Source organism: Tamandua tetradactyla, chromosome 5, assembly GCF_023851605.1.
Source record: "Tamandua tetradactyla isolate mTamTet1 chromosome 5, mTamTet1.pri, whole genome shotgun sequence".
In the NCBI taxonomy this organism is placed as follows: Eukaryota; Metazoa; Chordata; class Mammalia; order Pilosa; family Myrmecophagidae; genus Tamandua; species Tamandua tetradactyla.
Window position 1 is genome coordinate 189,374,572 of NC_135331.1, and position 18,908 is coordinate 189,393,479.

At 38.0% G+C, this 18,908-nt stretch overlaps 1 protein-coding gene across 4 annotated transcripts in view; it reads right to left on the reverse strand.

The window, feature by feature from the left end:
• Positions 1-18,908, reverse strand: part of THEMIS (thymocyte selection associated) — a 224,955-nt gene that overhangs the window by 162,522 nt on the left and 43,525 nt on the right. For 3 of the 4 annotated variants that reach the window (XM_077162855.1, XM_077162854.1, XM_077162853.1), the window contains exon 1: positions 9,291-9,466. The exons of the other annotated variant lie outside the window; for it this stretch is intronic. In XM_077162855.1, the coding sequence (XP_077018970.1) occupies positions 9,291-9,381 (91 nt within the window). In that variant the 5' untranslated portion in view covers positions 9,382-9,466. Of the gene's footprint in view, positions 1-9,290; positions 9,467-18,908 lie in introns of those variants that run through there. 4 annotated transcript variants of the gene reach the window in all.

Sequence of the window (18,908 nt, forward strand, 5' to 3'; positions counted from 1 at the left end):
TCCAAAATCAACTGCATATTCCATAACATATTACTAAATGAAGAAATTAATAGGTCTTCAATTCATATTATTTTCTATATAAAACCAGTAAGAAAATGAAACTATACTGATGTTTCACATGGAAGTTTACTAATAATACTCAATTCTAAATTGTATTAATATTTCCTATAGAAACACCCTAATTTATTCCTATGTCAGATAGTTGCATGACATGCAAGGTATATAAAATACTATCTGTGCTGTTTGAGGCTGTGGTGTACCCCAGAAAAGCCATGTTACTTTTCCCCAGTTCAATACTGTGGGGGCAGACAAATGGTTTGGGTGGGATTTTTTTTATTAAATTGTGTCCATGAAGATGCGACCCACCCAATTGTGGGTGAGCCCTTTTGATGAGGTGGTTTCCATGAAGAGCTGTCTTCACCCATTCAAGGTGAATCTTAATCTTCTTACTGGGGCCCTTTGAGAGGGAATAATTTGGAAAAAAGCTCAGAGCTGACAGAGACATTTGGAGATGCAAAAAGAAAACATCCCTGGGAAAACTGTTAGAAACCAGAATTAAAAAAGCCAAAGGACCAGGAGACACCAGCCACATGCCTTCCCAGCTGACAGTGGTGGTTCAGATGCCATTGGCTTTTCTTAAGCCAAGGTCTCTTTCTCCAGATGCCTTAGTTTGGACATTTTTATGGCCTTGGAACTGTAAACCTGTAACGTATTAAATCTCCTTTATAAAAGCCAACCCATTTCTGGTATATTGTATTCTTTCTAGTACATATAGCTTTCGCAAACTAAAACACCATACAAGAGAGGTGGGGAATTCCAAGATATGAAAAGGTTAAAAGAATTGTCCTAATCCATTTATTTACTTTTGGTAAACTTCCACATAATGGAGTTTATATGTGTCAAGTAGATTTAAGAATTATTATAATCTAATATTAATTATACCAGTTATCACAAAATAAACAATAACTTTGCAAGATATCCATAGGCACACATGAAAATTGAAGATTGCAGAACCAATCGAGAAAATATCAGTGACACTTCTATTCCTGGTACAAGTTCGTCATCAACTGTAATCAACTGCTACCTAATGAAAATGCCAAAGTCAGATTTATGAAGATCATTTCACATATAGGTAGACATCCAAAGAATATTAGTGATAAACCAGCTCTAAGCATTAATTATATACGGTATATATTAGACCTTAATGAGGTATCTGTAATAGGTGTGACAGTCATTCAAAACAAATACTGAAATAAATTAAATTAGGACCAGTCCTTTGAATTACTGAAAGGTCTGCACTAGATGTTCATTTTCAAAAACACTGAAGTATTGAATATTGAAAATATTTAATATTTTCAGTAACATTGCTTTCACTAATAGTACATCAATTATTAATATATAACAAAATTGACAATTTTTGTGAGAGAAAGAATGGGTTTTATACTAACAATGGACAAAATTTAAATTGTTTTAAATATTAATTTTAAATGTTATTCTTTTACAATTTTTATAGTTTTGTATGTTTAAAATGTGCCTAAATATGAGTAGATAAATGCAGTTATTAAGGATTCATCCTTTTTTCTTTAAACCAATGCAGTTTGTTGTAAGAGTCCTGATCAGCAGTCCCTGGGTGGGACATTGTAGGTATGAGAAGCTTCTGTGACCATAACTGGCATTTCCATTGTCTCCTTGACATTTACACTTAGAAAAATCATAGATATTTATATTTAACATGCCCAAAAGAGAACTTCTATTTCCCCACCCGCTGTCTTCCTCCCCCGGTCTTCGCATCTGTCAGTGGCACAAATATCTTTCCAAATATTTCAAGTCAAAATCCTTGGCTTCGTCCCTTGGTTTTCTCATTTCCACACACCCATGTCTAATACTTTGGCATGCCCTGATATTTCTACCTCCAAAGCAGACCCTGAACTATTCATCATTTTTCTCCAGATTAAAGCAAGCCACTTCCATCTGTCTCCTGTATGACTGCAGAATTCCTAATACACCTCTGCATCTGCACTGTTGCCTTCCCCAGGGCAGCCACTGATCCTCTAACACGGCAATCAGGTCCTGCCAATTTCCTGCCTAGAACTGGGTACTGGCATTTATAAATCCAAACTCTTAAAAATGATCTCTCTTCTTCTCATAGAGCTCTCCTGCTTGTTTTCTATATGCTCAAGATACCAGGTGTGCCAGTTTGCTAGCTGCTGAATGCCATATACCAGAAACAGAATGGCTTTTAAAAAGGGGAATTTAATAAGTTGCTAGTTTACAGTTCTAAGGCTGAGAAAATGTCCCAATTAAAACAAGTCTACAGAAATGTCCAATCAAAGGCATCCAGAGAAAGATACCTTGGTTTAAGAAGGCCGATGAAGTTCAGGGTTTCTCTCTCAAGTAAGAAGGCATATGGTGAACATAGTCAGGGCTTCTCTCTCAGCTGGAAGGGCACATGGTGAACACAGCATCATCTGCTAGCTTCCTCTCCTGGCTTACTGTTTCATGAAGCTCCCTGGGAGGCATTTTCCTTTTTCATCTCCAAAGGTCGCTGGCTCGTGGACTCTCTGCTTCATGGGGCTGCAGCATTCTCTGCTCTCTCTGAATCTCTTTCTTCTCCAAAATGTTTCCTCTTTTATAGAACTCCAGAAAAGTATCAAGACCCACCCAAATGGGTGGAGACATGTTGTCACCTAATCCAGATTAACAACCACTCTTGATTAAATCATATCTCCAGGGAGATGATCTGATTACAGTATCAAACATACAGCATTGAATAGAGATTATTCTCCCTTTATGAAATGGGATTTTGATTAAAACATGGCTTCTCTAGGGGACATACATCCTTTCAAACCAGCACACCAGGATATTTCTTCCTCTTCCTCAAATAACCAAGTTCCTTTTGGTGTTCAGATTCATGCACCAGCTGTGGACTTTGCTTAAAAGACTCATCTCCCAGAGTGTTGCTTGGCTGGTGTCTTCTTAACCTGCCACTCCATCTCAAGACCCCCCACCCACTCTTCACTCTGCGCGTGTGATATATTGCTATGGGAACAGCTCCAGCCTCATCTCCCACTGCTCATCCACTTTCCAGCTCTGTCTCAGCCCCAATGGTCTCCTCTCCGTTTCTTCATGAGATGAGGCAAGTGGTTCACAATAGTCATGGTGGAATTCAGAACAAGTACTGAAATAAGTTAAATTAGAACAATGACTTTGAATCACTGTTTCCCAGATGTGCTTGTGCACATCTGATATTGGAATTTCCATAGCACAGAAACGTTAAATCAACATTTTCAAAAATATTGAAGCATTGAGTATTGAAACTATTTAGTATTTTTACATTCTTTTTACTAAAAAATCGACAGCAATATTTAACAATAAAATTAACAGTTTAGTAGAGAAAAATAGGTTTTGCATTATTAATATATAAAATTGAGGTTGCTTTAAAGCATTGTTTTAGTTTCCTAGTCTGCTCAAAGCAAATAAGGGGAATTTATTCACTCATAGTTTTTTGGGGGTTTTTGGTTCTTGTTCACTCACAGTTTTGAGATCAGGAAAATGTCCAAATCAAGGCCTCATCAAGGTGATGCCGTCTTCCTGAAGACAGGCTGCTGGCAGTCATTGGCTCCTCTGCCACACGGCAAGGCACGTGATTGTGTCTGCTGTCTCTCCCTCTTCTTCTGGGCTCATTGCTGCTGCTTCTTGCTTTCATGGCTCTCTCCTCTCAGTCTGCATTTCATTCTCTTATAAATGACTTCAGTAAAAGGATGAAGACCCCTCCTGACTGAGGTGGACCACACCTTAATGATGTAACCTCATCAAAAGGTCCTTCTTAGGGTGGGTCCACCCTCAGGAATGGATTAAATGTAAGAACATGATTTTCCTGGGTCCATGCAACTTCAAACCACCACACGTGCTGTGAAGTGTTTATTTCCTTATCTTCTCAAGGGCTGGCTCTGCTCTCTGCAGGAATGCGCTTCCTCCAGACGTGTGCATGACTTCTCCCCTCGGTTTAGTCACACCCTGCTCAAGTGTCCTCTCACCAGAAATCTCTGCCCTGATCATCCCGACATTTCTTTCAATTTAGAGATAGAGAGATGCTTATACTTACTGCTGCTTTGTGGTTTGTCTCTGCCACTACAATATAAGCTCCCTGAGAACAGGACCTTTGCTTTTTTCCCTGATCTGTGTTTCGAGGCCCTGGAACAATGCCTGATAATGTATTACTATTATTTAAAAACTGTTCCACACAGATGCTCCCTGAAATGTTGTCCATTCTGTTCTAACCCTTGCTGACCTAAGTGTTCTAGTCCTCATTATTTTGATCTTATGTGATTATAATTTAAAGTGAATTTTAGAAATCAGAAATTTATCCACATTCTTCCTGTTGGTATTGTATCCATTGCTACCTGGGAAGTTTGTACAGTTTACGTACCCACTATCTGTGTCACCTCATTTCTGCACATATATGCCTACATTGCATTTTGAGAATCTTTTCAATATTTGTGACCTAAAATGTAAATAATGAGTATCGTTTGCATTTTGTTAGTAGATTTGAGAATCTTTTCATATGACTATAGCATATGACATTGTTCATTCAAAGTTTATACTCATTTTTTGGTTAACATTATAATTATCTATACGTTTAGGTTTTTCACAATCTGTCTGCCACATGTTGTGAATATTTTCCCAGTTTTCAGTTTGTCTTTTATCCATATTGGATTTGGATTATTTTTGCAAAAAGGAAGATCCTTATTTTAGTTTTCTGTTCTTAAAGTACCTAGTTTAATATCCTTTTGTGTATTCTTTGAATGGTTATATTATATTAATGGTTTAATAGTTTCTCCATATTTAAGTTATGCTAGTGTACAAGCAGAGGTGGAATCCAAATTTGCTTTGTTTTACTTTTTAGAAGTTGTTGGCCAGTTTTCCTCAAAATATATTGACAGTAAAGGTATTCATAATTACAGTTAAGATTTACTGCATCCTTTCTATTGGAAAGTCATTTTGCTAAATACTTTCATACATTGGTTCTATCAACCCTCAGAACAACCCTGAGGGTTATAATGAAGCTTATTTTTCTTAGCAGAAAAAAGCCAATGTTGAATGATTTCAGTTGACCATAGAATAATCTCATATGTGACTTAGCAGGGGCAGAGTGTTGACTATATGTAATACATAACTCAGTCTATGCTTCACACCAGTAGGGCAACTTCCCTTCCTAAAAGAGCAAGTACTTGAGCAATGTGTTACTAGAATGACATGCTACCCGTACTCACTGGCCATAAATGGGGATAATTCAATCCAGTACCCCAGAGCCTCGCTTTGTTCCAGCCTCTTCAAGGCCTCCCTCACCCAAACACTTCCTGCCGTGGAGTCATTGTTCCAGCACCCGCCAGGGCCTGGTTTCATGCCTGGGTCTGATATGAGAAGCAGAAGATAATGAAGAGGCTTCCTTGTACTTAACCTAAAAAGACACCTAAGTATTGGAAATTAGAAAAAGATACACTGAAGGAAAGCTGAATTTATAATATTATTATCTAACAAAACAGAACAAGGCCAAAAAAAAAAGCCTAAAAGAAAAAGAGGGATGCTATATTCTGCAAATGGAATAATAGAGCAAAAGGGTAGAAATCTGAATGTCAGCACATGGGAAAACCCAGCCTTAAAAAGTGCATGTAACCAAAGGAAAATGTGAAGAATAAACTAGATAAATGAATAGTTGTTAAACGATTTTGAAATACAACCCTCCCAGAAAATTATAGATAATGCAGATGAAAAATAATCAGTGAGAGTAGAGATTTGAACAATAGTTAAAAATGCAGGCGATTTGAGATATACAGAGAGAATGCCCTAAACCAAACAACAGAAAATATACTTTATTGAACAGACATGAAATATTTCCAAAGTGGGCCATGTTTCAAACCATAAAGTAATAGGGAGCTTCAGTCGATTCCAAAGGAACAATGTAATACAGGCTATAGTTTTTCTCCAACTACATACAATAAAATTATTGATTATTTTATTGTAGAAATATTAAATGAATTTTTGCGTGAATAGGAACAAGATGAGGATTCTCACTGCTGCTTTACATAGTACCTGATGCCACAGCCTATGCCACAGAGGTGAGGGGAAAGGTATAAAAATTGGTAGGGTGGGCCGCGGTGGCTCAGCGGGCAAAGTGCTTGCCTGCTATGCCGGAGGACCTCGGTTCAATTCCCGGCCCCAGCCCATGTAAAAAACAAACAAACAAACAAAATACAATAAAACAAGAAAATGTTTAAAGATGTTTCCCTTTCTTCCTCCCTTCCTTCCTTCCATCCTTCTCTCTGTCTTTCCTTCCCTTCCTCCCTAAAAAAAAAAAAAAAAATTGGTAGGGAAGAGGTGTAACTCTTGATGTTTGCCGAAGATATGAATATCTTTTTAGGAAAACCAACAAAATAAAAAAAGTCTATTAGAATTCATAAGAGAGTCTGTTAATACTACCAATAATTAATTCCATTTCTCCCACTTCAGCAATGATCAGTGGGACAACATATATTTTATATATATGTATCTATAATATATATACATACACATATATACACATACACACACATGCACACTTATGGAACTAACCTGTGCAGATGGAAACATTTTTCAAACTCAGCTAACCCAGAAGGTGATTTTTTTAAATGAGGGGTAAACTATGCTCATGAGTGGGAAGAACTCACTATTTAAAAAGTTGAAGCCATAATTTAAAATATTTCTACATGATGAATCCCAGTCAGGAATGACATCACTTGTGAATTCTACAAATATTCAAATAAAGAAATAACACCAATTTACACAAAATCTTTAGAATAAGAAAAGATGTTTTAGCAGTTCAACATAACTTGATGTAAAAACATGCTTGGGACATTATAAGAGAAAAATAAAAACAAAAATTACAAAATGACCTGGAAGGAAATTTGAATGCATTTAGCCATAGAGAAAAATCTACAGCAATGTGAGAATTAATGTTACCAAAAAAAAAAACTCTAAATATTATAGACTATTGAAAAACTCTCTTTTTCTTTCCTTGCCTTGTTGTGTTACCTTAGTCATAAACATTGTCCATATATATATCTCGACCTCTTTCTACAGCTTCTGTTTTGTGTCATTCATCTGTTTGTTATCTTATACTAGTTTATACTATCTTAACTATTTGCATCAATATATAATATATAATAAATATATATTAATATAGAATGCTTTCATGAATTTGAAGTAAGGGAAAGTTTCTTGGACACATAAAAAGACAAAACAAAGAAAAGAATGACAAATTAACAGCGCTAAAATTTAAAATTTCCATCCATCAAAAGACACCCTTGGGCAGTGCAGTGGTGGCTTGGTGGCACACGTATATGCCAAACAGAAAATTGTACATACTGTAATGCTTTATTTATATAAAGTTCAAAAATCGACAAAAGTCAAGAGAGTATTTACTTTGGAGGACAGGGGAGAATGATTGAGAAAGGGCATAAAATAAGACTCCTAGAATACTTGTCATTTTCTCTTTCCACAGTAGTAAACTAATAAAGGATGAAGAAAAAGGCCTTAATACATGGAGAGACATACTATGACCTTTCATAGGACAATATAAAATTCTCAAGTTAACCTTAAAAAAATCGGTACAGTCCAACACAAATTCCAGTTAGATTTCTTAAGGAATCAATTGCTTTTTAAAAAAGCTTATTTGAAAAATCTATGAGTAGCTAAGTCAACTTAGAAAAAAGAAAAGTAAAAATAAGGGATTTGGGAAGTGCAATGTGGCTCAGCGGCAGAATTCTCGCCTGCCATGCCAGAGACCTGGGTTCAATCCCAGTGCCTGCCCATGTGAAAAAAGAAAACAAGGGATTTGTCTGTGTATTGAAAATAGATAAATGTTTATTCCAGAGTCACAGTTATAAAAACAATATAATTTTGGCACAATTATCGAGGGAAAGAAAAGGACTAAATGTATAGAAGAGACATTTCAGAGGTGGCCAGTGTAGATGTGAGCAAGCAATAGGCTTTAAAAGCAGCCATTACCTATCAATGGAGTAAGGATGGCGAGTTTAGTACATGGTACTGGGAAATCAGACTTCTTTTAATGGAAAAAAAGCAAAAATTGAACCCCTTTACTCTTCATAGCAAAGTGCCTTCAAATAGATTAAAAATTAAATGTGATATAAAAACTGTGAATTTGTAGAAAATAATGTAGAGAATATTTCAGTTAACCTAGACATGAAGAAGGAGTTCTTACTCAAAAAATGATTTGGGTCTGGTTTAGGAACTTAGAGACATTTCATAATGTTGGGTATTTGGAAAGCCTGGTCTGATTTCCAACAGTCAGTTTCCATGAATTAAAGTCTTTTCCTTAGCTGTGGCAGCCAGCGCTGATTCCTCACCTCCAGGTGTGCGTGCGTGAACTGGTCCTGATATTGGGCAATCTTTCTTTTATTTCATAATGAAATATATAATACTCTTATCTATAAATAGGATAGGCTTGACTACCAACAGTTCCTTAAGTGATTGTTTGTCTGAACCTGAGTCTAATACTGCTTCAATTCTACCACTCTCATGACCAGAAACATATATTTACATAGAAAATGAATCTTTGGCTTATATGTTTCCAAATGAACTGCTTAAAGATTCTAGGGTATACACTGGAGGCTGTAATGTTCCTTTATTTGAATTAATACACTAAATGACACCAAAATTCACTAATTTATTATTTAATAATTTAAACTGAACTCTGACATTTCAGCATGAATTTTTAAATTGTCAGGTAATTAACAGACATCGATTTCTATACCTTCAAATCGAAATTGTCAGTGTTTAAAATAATTAGAAGTTAGGACACCAAGGAAGGAGTGAGGGAAGTGTCAAGATAAGCAACATTTAGGGATGGTAAAACATTTATAGAAATTTTCTATGCAAACATTGTTCTTTGGGTAAAAAAACTAATTTTATTTTTTATATTCTAGAGACATAATAGAGACATAAATTTAGATAACTTAAAACCATTCACTCTTGACGGAAGCCTATTTCAAAGAAAAGGCAGAAATAATTCACCACTTTCGCACTGTTTAAGGCCTCGCCAAATCCCAAGGTATGTCCACATTTCCTCTCCACCCAAGTGCTCGCCAGCTTCTCCCTATTCGGACACTGTGAGGTCTGGACCAGCCACCAGTTAAATGGTCACCTTTCCTCTCACAGAGCTCACATCTCTGCACTGACGTTCTCCCCCGCTCTCCGGGAGAGCGCACACCAGTGAGCGACCGGACTCTTACCTTCGGAATAGATGCCAGACTGGATCTCCAGGACCCTGGGGAGAGTCCTGAGGTCAAGGGAGTGGACATATTCCTCCAGGGACAGTGCCATTGCTCTGGCTCGGATGGGGCTCAGCCCGGATGCCCACAGAGGCTTATGGCTTCTGCGTGTCACTTGTCACGACTGTCATCCCCACTCAAAGTCCTCCCACAGGCGGGCAGGGACGTTGCACTAGAGCAGAAGAGGTGGGGTAGCTCTGACGGGGAGCAGACTGAGCAGAGAGGGAGGAGGCTCATTTTTTTCTCATTGTGGCTTCATTTCCTTCTGACACTGAAGTAGAGCAGGATGGAGGAGGGGTGGGCCTGTCTCAACAGACCCTGCCAGGAAAGAGAACTGCTGCGTGCCTTGCTCTGTCTGTCGTTTGGCCAGCTGTGCATTTACAGCAGGGGCATGGCATGTTTGGGATCAGAGCTGCTTGTGGCTGGGCCACAAGAAAAGAACAGGGGCGCAGAAATGAACCCTAATCTTAAAAGCGGCCCCATAGTAATTCATTATCACTTTAATTCTAAAGCTTGGCTTTATACCTTATTTGCATATTCTCAGTGATCTCTTATTAAATTTGGTTATAAAAGTGCTTTGTGTCAGCTCCTTTTAGAAATCTGTAAATCTGGGGAGAGGATTAAAACCACATTTCATTTATTTTGCTGAATTTTTAAATAATATGAGAGGGTGCAATATTCTAATTAATACAGTAAGTTAATTTGAATGTCCTAATCGTAAAGTATAGTGAAAAGTATCTAGATCAGTTGATTGACAAGGTGATTTCAACTTTGTCTTCTCTGTGCGTCAATGGTCTCATTTATAAAATAGAGAAAAGCAGAGCAAGTCAAATAAATTGTGCAATTTCTTCCCAGGCCAAAATTCTATAATTCTGGTTATATGGTCCAAATTTAGAAAAAGAATGTCTGAAGTAAAAGAAAGCAAGAAAAGTCTCATTAACCCAATCCCTTTAAAAATCCTCACATTCTCTATTCCTTGTAGATAACTGAAACAATATTTTAGGACTAGGATGCGTGATTCAATGTAATATTTTCTAAGTGTCTTTCGGGTGAATGAATAATAATAGAAAGCTGGTTGATGCAGATGACAGACTTAAGAAGCTTCGCATTCTCCTTATAAATTGGAATTCTCAGTTCAACCACATCCTCCATCTAAATGACCTAGGAGTAAAAATACCACCTTATTTTGATACAGAGTTTAACAACAGTCTTTCAGTTCTTAGTAATCATATTTGACACTTGCATTAATTTTGCCTGGCTTCACTCTTTTCCCTCAAACTAGGATTCATTGCTCATCATATCAACATTGGTATTTTTTGCCAATGGCTTCTACTTCCTCTCTTGCAACTCTCTTGCCCACAAACCTCCCAAACTTACTCAATCTGCTTTCTGCACCCTTGCCTCCAAGCTCAGTTTCCTTAACTGATGGCAAACAATGTTAAGAGCCTAACTCAGCATCTCACACATTATCAAATACATGAAAAAGGCTGTTGTGGACTGACCCTTAAAAATCAGACCTCCATTAGCGTTGATCCCACAACAAATTTATTTCATATCTCATACAAGCTGGGCTGCACTTCAGTTGTTTTGTTTTGTTCTTTTAGTGTCTCATTTTAACTTCCTATCTCACTAGCCAAAGTGGTCATTCCAAAATAATAATTGTAATCTTTTACAATTCCCTAAGCTACCTCACTTCTGTTCTTGGAAGAGATGACCCTCACACTCTGTTACAATTTCCTTCCCTTTTACTCACCAAATTAGTTAATGACATTACCATCCATAAGATGGTAGATTCAAGAACTGCCTTTACAGTAATAACTTTGAATGTTAATGGACTAAACTCACCAACTAAAAGATACAGGCTGGCAAATGGAACAAAAATATGATCTATCTATATGCTGCTTGTGCTGGTCTAAATCTGTAGTAGACCCCAGAAAAGCCATGCCCTTTAATCCTCATTCCATATTGCTGGGTGGGACCATTTTGATTGTTTCCATGGAGATGCGACCCACCCAATCATAGGTGGTAACTTTTGATTAGATGATTTCCATGGAGGTGTGTCTCCACCCACCGAAGATGGAGTTGCTTACTGGAATCCTTTAGAAGAGGAAACCTTTTGGAGAGAGTCCCCTTTGGTAGAAAAAGAAGTACTACCTAACTCACTTTATGAAGCTAACATCACTCTAATACCAAAACTGGATAAAGATGCTTACAAGAAAGAAAAACTACATCCCAATCTCCCAAATGAACATAGATGCAAAAATTCTTGACAACATACTAGCAAACTGAATCCAGTGACACATAAAAAGATTTGTGCACCAAGTGGGGTTTATAACAGGAATTCAGGAGTGGTTCAACACAAGGAAATCAATATAATATAGCACATTAACAAACCAAAAAGGAAAAATCACATGATCATCTCAATTGATGGTGAAAACAAAAATCAGCATCCTTTTCTGATAAAAACACTTTAAAAAGCGGGAATCAAAGGTAACTTCTTCAATATGATAAAGGGCATATATGAAAAACCCATAGCCAGCATCATAATTAATGGTGAGTCCCCGTAAAATTGGGAACAAGACAAGGATGCCATTGTCACCACGCTTATTGAACATTATACTAGAAGTTCTAGCTAGAGCAATCAGGCAGGAAAAAAAATAAAACGCATCCAAATTGAAAAGGAAGAAGTAAAACTTTCATGTTCGCAGACGGCATGATCCTATAATTGGAAAATCCTGAGAAATCTATGAAAAAGCTTATTGAGCTAATAAAAAAATCAGCTAAATATAGGGAAACAAGATTACAAAAATCAGTAATGTTTCTATACATAAGCAATGACCTAACTGAGGAGATAATAAGGAAAAAATTCCATTCAAATTGGGCACTAAAAGAATCATGTATCTAGGAATAAACGTAACTTAAAGGACCTGTACACAGAAAACTACAAAACATCGCTAAAAGAAATCAAAGAAAAACTATGTAGGTGGAAAGACATTCCATGATCATGGCAAGGATGGTTAAATGTGGTTAAGATGTCAATTCTACCCAAACTGATTTACAGATTTAATACAATGCCAATCAAAATTCTAACAGCCCACTTTGAAGACTTGGAAAAGCTAGTTATCAAATTTATTTAGAAGGGAAAGAGACCTCAAATAGCTAAAAATATCATGAAAAGGAAGAGCAAAGTAGGAAGACTAACACCTCCTGACTTTAAAGCTTATTATAAAGCCACAGTGGTCAAAACAGCATGGTACTGGCACAAAGATAGAAGGATTGATCAATGGAATTGAATCAAGAGTGTGGAGGTAGAGCACCAAATCTATGGTCAATTGATCATTGACAAGGTCCCCAAGTCCAGTGATCTGGGACAGAATCGTCTTTTCAATAAATGGACATGGGGGATGTGAGGGCGATCTGGCTGCAACATTTGTCACACCATTGATTGCCAGGGTTGATTCGGCCGACCTGGCTGGCTAGGCAGGTGTCTTCTTCCTCCCCCACTGCTCCATGAATGTCCATTCCAAAGCTGTGCACTCGGTCGAAGAGAAAAACCTTCCCCACCAGAAGAGCGCCATTCTTCGGGCAAGGGTGTAGCTTTGCTCCCGTGATAGAACTTCCAAACAAGCCCTCAATACATGGGCATGGGAGAACTGGATATCAGTAGCCAAAAGAATGAAAGAGGACCCTTACCTTAGACCCTATTCAAAAATTTACTCAAAGTGGATCAAAAACCTGAATATAAGAACCAGTACCATAAAACTTCTAGAAAATAATATAAGGAAACATCTCCAAGACCTAGTTATAGGAGGTAACTTCTTAAACTTTATACCCAAAGAACAAGCAATGAAAGAAAAAACAGATAATTGGGAACTCCTCAGAATCAAAGTGCCCCAAAGGACGTTGTCAAAATGGTGAAGAGGTAGCCAACTCAATGGGAGAAAACATTTGGAAACCACATATCAGATAAGGTTTCATATCCTGTATACATAAAAAAATGATACAACTCAACAAGAAAAGGACAAACAACCCAATTATAAAGTGGGCAAAAGATATGAAATGGCATTTTTCTGAAGAGCAAACATAAATGGTTAAAAAGCACATGAAGAGATGCTTATCTTCATTAGCTATAAGGGAAATGCAAATCAAGACTGCAGTGAGATATCACCTCACACATAAAAGAGTGGTTGCTATTAAACAAACAGTAAATTATAAATTTTGGAGAGAATGTAGAGAAATTGGAACACTTATTCACTTCTGGTAGGAATATATAATGGTGCAGCTGCTTTGGAAGACAGTTTGGCAGTTCCTCAAAAAACTAAATATCGAATTGCCCTACAGCCTAGTAATACCACTACTCAGTATATACCCAGAAAAGACTAAAGCAGTGACAGATATTTACACACCAATGTTCAAAGTAGCATAATTCACAATTTCCAAAAGATGGAAACCACCTGTTCTAGAATCTGTCAGAATGCAATATACCAGAAACAGAATGATTTTGAAAAGGGGGAATTTAATGTTTCTAGTTTACAGTTCTAAGGCTGAGAAAATGTCCCAATTAAGACAAATCTGTAGAAATGTCCAATCATTGGCATCCAGGGAAAGATACCTTGGTTCAAGAAGGCTGATGAAGTTCAGGGTTTCTCTCTCAAGTGAGAAAGTACTTGGTGAACACAGCCACGGTTTCTCTCTTGGCTGGAAGGGCACATGGCAAGAACAGTCATTTGCTAGCTTTCTCTCCTGGCTTCCTGTATCATGAAGCTCCCTGGGAGGCATTTTCCTTCTTCATCTCCAAAGCGATGGCCAGCAGATTCTTTGCTTTGTGGTGCTGCAGCATTCTCTGCTCTCTCTGAATCTCTTTCATTCTCCAAAATGTTTCCTTTTATAGGACTCCAGAAACTAATCAAGACCCACCCAAATGGGTGGAGACATGCCTCCACCTCATCCAGTTTAACAACCACTCTTGATTAAATCACATCTTCAGGGAGATGAGCTAATTACAGTTTCAAATATATAGTACTGAATAGGGATTAGAAGAAACAGCTGCCTTTACAAATGGGATTAGGATTTAAAAAAATGGCTTTTCTAGGGTACACACATCCTTTCAAACCAGCACACCATCCAAAGTGCCCAGCAACAGACAAGTGAATAAACAAAATGTGGTATATACATATGATGAAATATTATACGGCAATAAGACAAAATGAGGTCCTGAAACATATGACAAGATGGATGAGACTTGAGGACATAATGCTGAGTAAAATAATCCAGACACAACAGGATAGATGCTGTATGATTTTGCTATTTTGGCCCTGGTAAAGGTAAACTCAGAGGCTTCTAATGTGGAATATATGGAACCCAGAAATACACAGTAGCTAAAGATGGGTGAACAGTCAGTGAGGTTGAACTTAAATGTAAGCAATGGATAGAAGTGATGGTAGTTCATTAGTGGGGTTATAAGTACTATTGCCATAATGAAGATGAATATAATTGAAAGGAGCTGTATAAAGCCATGAGTACCACTGATTAACACTACAAATATAAATAAACTCTTGCATGAACGATTTAAAGATATGAATCTCGTACAAAGAGTTAATTATAAAGGGATCCAGGAGGAAAATACTGTTGCATATTATGGCCTACATTTGACAAGAAGACATCAACAGTACCAAAGCAACACTAGGAGTAAATAATTGGGGGGGGGCAAGAGTTAAGGGGAGGTTTAGATTTTCTATTTGGTGAGGGTGTGTCATTATCTGTTATTTTTCTCTTTGGAGCAGTGAAAATTGTCTAAAATTGAGTGTTCAGGATTGTACAACTAAGTGAGGATATTGTGAGACATGGACGTTTTATTTTGGGGCTTATCCATGATGCCCAATGGATGGAGGTGGCCAAAGTGTACACTGAGTGAGAAGCCGAAAGCCGAACTGGGGTGTATGTATACATGAGGGAATATTGTGCAGCTACAGAAAGGGACAAAGTTGTGAGGCACGCAGTGAGGTGAATGAACCTTGGGGACATTATGTTGTACAAAATAAGCCAGAAACAAAAGAACAAATATTGTATGCTCTCTTTTAGAAAATACTTATAAGAAAATTGGGGCTTAGATTGTAAGGTCTTATAGCAATTACACTTAGTCCGGAGTTGTGTTATTTCTAGATTCTGAGATGTTGTGCTATATGTGTATAACGTGTTATTCCCTGGAATTTTGGGTACCTATATGACACTTAATACCTGAGTATTAGGTTAGAGTTCTGCAGCTCTGAAAGTAAGCATTGCTACCTACAACAACCATCAAAGAAACTGAAAAAGAGATGAGCCTTCAATTAGAGATGAGAAGAAAGCAGTCTGGTTGGGACTAAGGTGAGTCAGAATATAGAGCAAAAGATGGTATTGTTTGTACTTCAGAGCTGCACTTACTGTATGAGAACAAAGGGAGACCTAGATTTTCTGTAACACACAATCTAACTCAACCTGCCTTGATAGCTCATTTTAAGAACCCAAAGACATTGTGCCCAGAATTGTATTCTAATTAGTTTAGTGTCATACCTGATGTACCGATTTGAAAGGATGTATGTACCCTAGAAAAGCCATTTTTTAATCCTAATCCCATTTGGTAAAAGCAGCCGTTTTTTCTAATCCCTATTCAGTACTGTATGTTGGAAACTTTAGATTATCTCCATGGAGATGTGACTCAATCAAGAGTGGTTGTTAAACTGGATTAGGTGGAGACATGTCTCTACCCATTCCAGGAGGGTCTTGATTGGTTTTACCGGAATCCTTTAAAAGAAGAAGCACTTTGGAAAAAGCTAGAAAACAACAAGAGAGATAGTCAGGACGTTCAGAGAGAACAGAGAAGAGTGCCAGGGCTACGAAGAAGCCACAACAGAAAACGAAGCAGAACCACAAAGCAGAGAGTCCACCAGCCAGCGACCTTTGGAGATGAAGAAGGAAAATGCCTCCCGGGGAGCTTCATGAAACCGGAAGCCAGGAGAAGAAGCTAGCAGATGACGCCGTGTTCACCATGTGCCCTTCCAGCTGAGAGAGGAACCCTAACATGTTCACTACGTGCTTTTCCACTTGAGAGAGAAACCCTGAATTTCATTGGCCTCCTTGCATCAAGGTATCTTTCCCTGGATGCCTTAGTGCGGGGATAGCTTCAGCTGGTTGCGCAGCTGGGCGGTTTCGGCTCCAGACTTCGGGTGGTTCGGGGGGCGAGCTCGCTGGGATATAACCTGTGGTAAGCCGGGCCTGCTCGCCTAGTGCGGCGAGGGGTCTAAAGGACTTGAGCCAGAGGCCAATTAATCAGTACAAAGCGTCTTTATTGTTACATGGGACAAGCTTAGGTACCGAAGCGGCTCAAGTGCGCTAAAGACCCCGAGGCTCCGGGGAGCTCAGGTTATATACAGTTACACAGGGGGAGGAGTAGGGGAGAGGGTAGGGGGTTCGGAGAGCCAATTGCACAAGTTAAAAGGTAGTTGCTAGGCAAGGGCGGCAGAAGATAGCTAGAGGCAAGGACAGAATAACAAGGAGGCTTGTAGTTTTGAGATAAGCTACTGAGACGGGAGGTTTCTGACGAGGGGGGGAAGGGAGAACAGTGAGTTAGGCTACAGACATGAGAGACAGGGAGAGAAGGTAGAAATGATTGACAATTTTTAAGTATGACTAGGCTCCAATCCCTGAGAAATATGCCACACCTTAGGTTGGACATTTCTATAGATTTGTTTTAATTGGGACATTTTCTCAGACTTAGAACTGTAAACTAGAAACTTATTAAATTCCACTTTTTAAAAACCATTCTATTTCTGGTATATTACATTCTGGCAGGTAGCAAACTAGAACACTTGGATGTACCCCAGAGTATATTGGGTAGATAATTTTAAAATATTGGCAAAGTCCCTTGAGGACTGGAGGAAAAATATAGAACTACTAAATTTTTCTACCTGGGAACCTTCTGATATTCTTTTAAATGTTAGGGACTCCCAAGTTAATAGGCCAAGCCTTCGATCTTGAGGTTTGCTCTTATGAAACTTATTTCTATAGCAGAAATACCTATAATTATGCCTAAGAGTTACTTCCAGAAAACCTCTTTTGTTGCTCAGATAGGGCCTCTCTCTCTCTCTCTAAGTCCAACTCTACAAGTGAAATCATTACCCTCCCTGCTATGTAGGACATGACATTGAGGGGTGAAGGTCTCCCTGGCAATGTGGGGCATGACTCCCAGGGATGAGCCTGGCCCTGGCACTGCAGGACCAACAATGCCTTCCTGAATGGGGAAAAATGTGACAAAATAAGATATCAGTAGCTGAGAGAGTTCAAATGGAGTCCAATGCCATTCTGGAGGCTACTCTCACGCAAGCCTCAGCTAGATATTGCTAATTGCCACTGCTGCCACACGCCAACCAGCATCATTCTGTCAACCCTAAAGAACACTTAGGGTTCTCTCTGAGACTCTATAAAAGTATCGTGCACCAAATTTACTTCCCAGAAGCCCACAACCTCCAGATGGCTCTTAGGCCATAAAAGTCCTGGAACCCAGAGGAGACAGTCTCTCCAGAGCATCCACTAAACCCACCCCCATCCCATATTGCAGACACCCCCTTTCAACATAAGTTCAGAACGGGCATAGCACAAACATCCCTAAAGATTGGGAGAAGGAGCAAAATAGAAGGAGGAGTTCTACAGAGAAGGTAAGATTTAACAAATGAGCATGACTACTAAATCATTACACTGATATTTCTTTTAGTCTCCCAGTGTCTTGAGGCAGCGAGAAGGAAAAACCTGAAATTGTGTAACTATAATTCACACCAAGCTTTGGAATTTGTTCTATAACTGTTTGTTAAAATGTCCTTAGAAATTTATTGCTTTTTTGGACATATGTTATATTTCACAATAAAAAATGTTAACAAAAGATCAGATGACTAGTGCAATGATAGGTTAATGAAATATAATAGAATCTAGAAATAAACTAGAGTTTATGTAATAATTTACTATGTAAAAAAGATGAAATTCCTAAGCAATAAGAAAGAGTGATTGATTCAACTAATAGTTATAAAATAATTGAAAAAAATTAATTCCCTAACATTCCACACAACAAAACTAAGGCAGAAAATAATCCAAATCATGTTAAATAAAAATAAAACAAAGGGGAAAAAATAGAAAAATGTGAAGAAGAGGGTAAGAGAAGAACTGTTTCTGAGCATTAATACAACGGAAGAGCATTAAAGGAAAAGGCTAACAGCTTTGACTATGGGCAGAAAATAATTCTGAAAATCAAAATGCAGCTTTAACAAAACACAGAAGAAAGCCATGCATATACTTCAAATAAAGGTTAATGTCCTGAATGTATAAAGAGCCCTTATAAAACAACACATAAAATAAAAATATCTCAGGGACATTTACTTCTGACTACGGGGAGTAGCTTTTATCTTACCAATGGTCCTATATTAAGGACAATTAGAAATCCTGGATATTTATATATATATATATACACACACGTTTTAAAGACTAAGAGAGGGTATCATGGTAGATCCTAGAGATCAGCAAAACATAATGGGGAACTATAAATTGTGCACT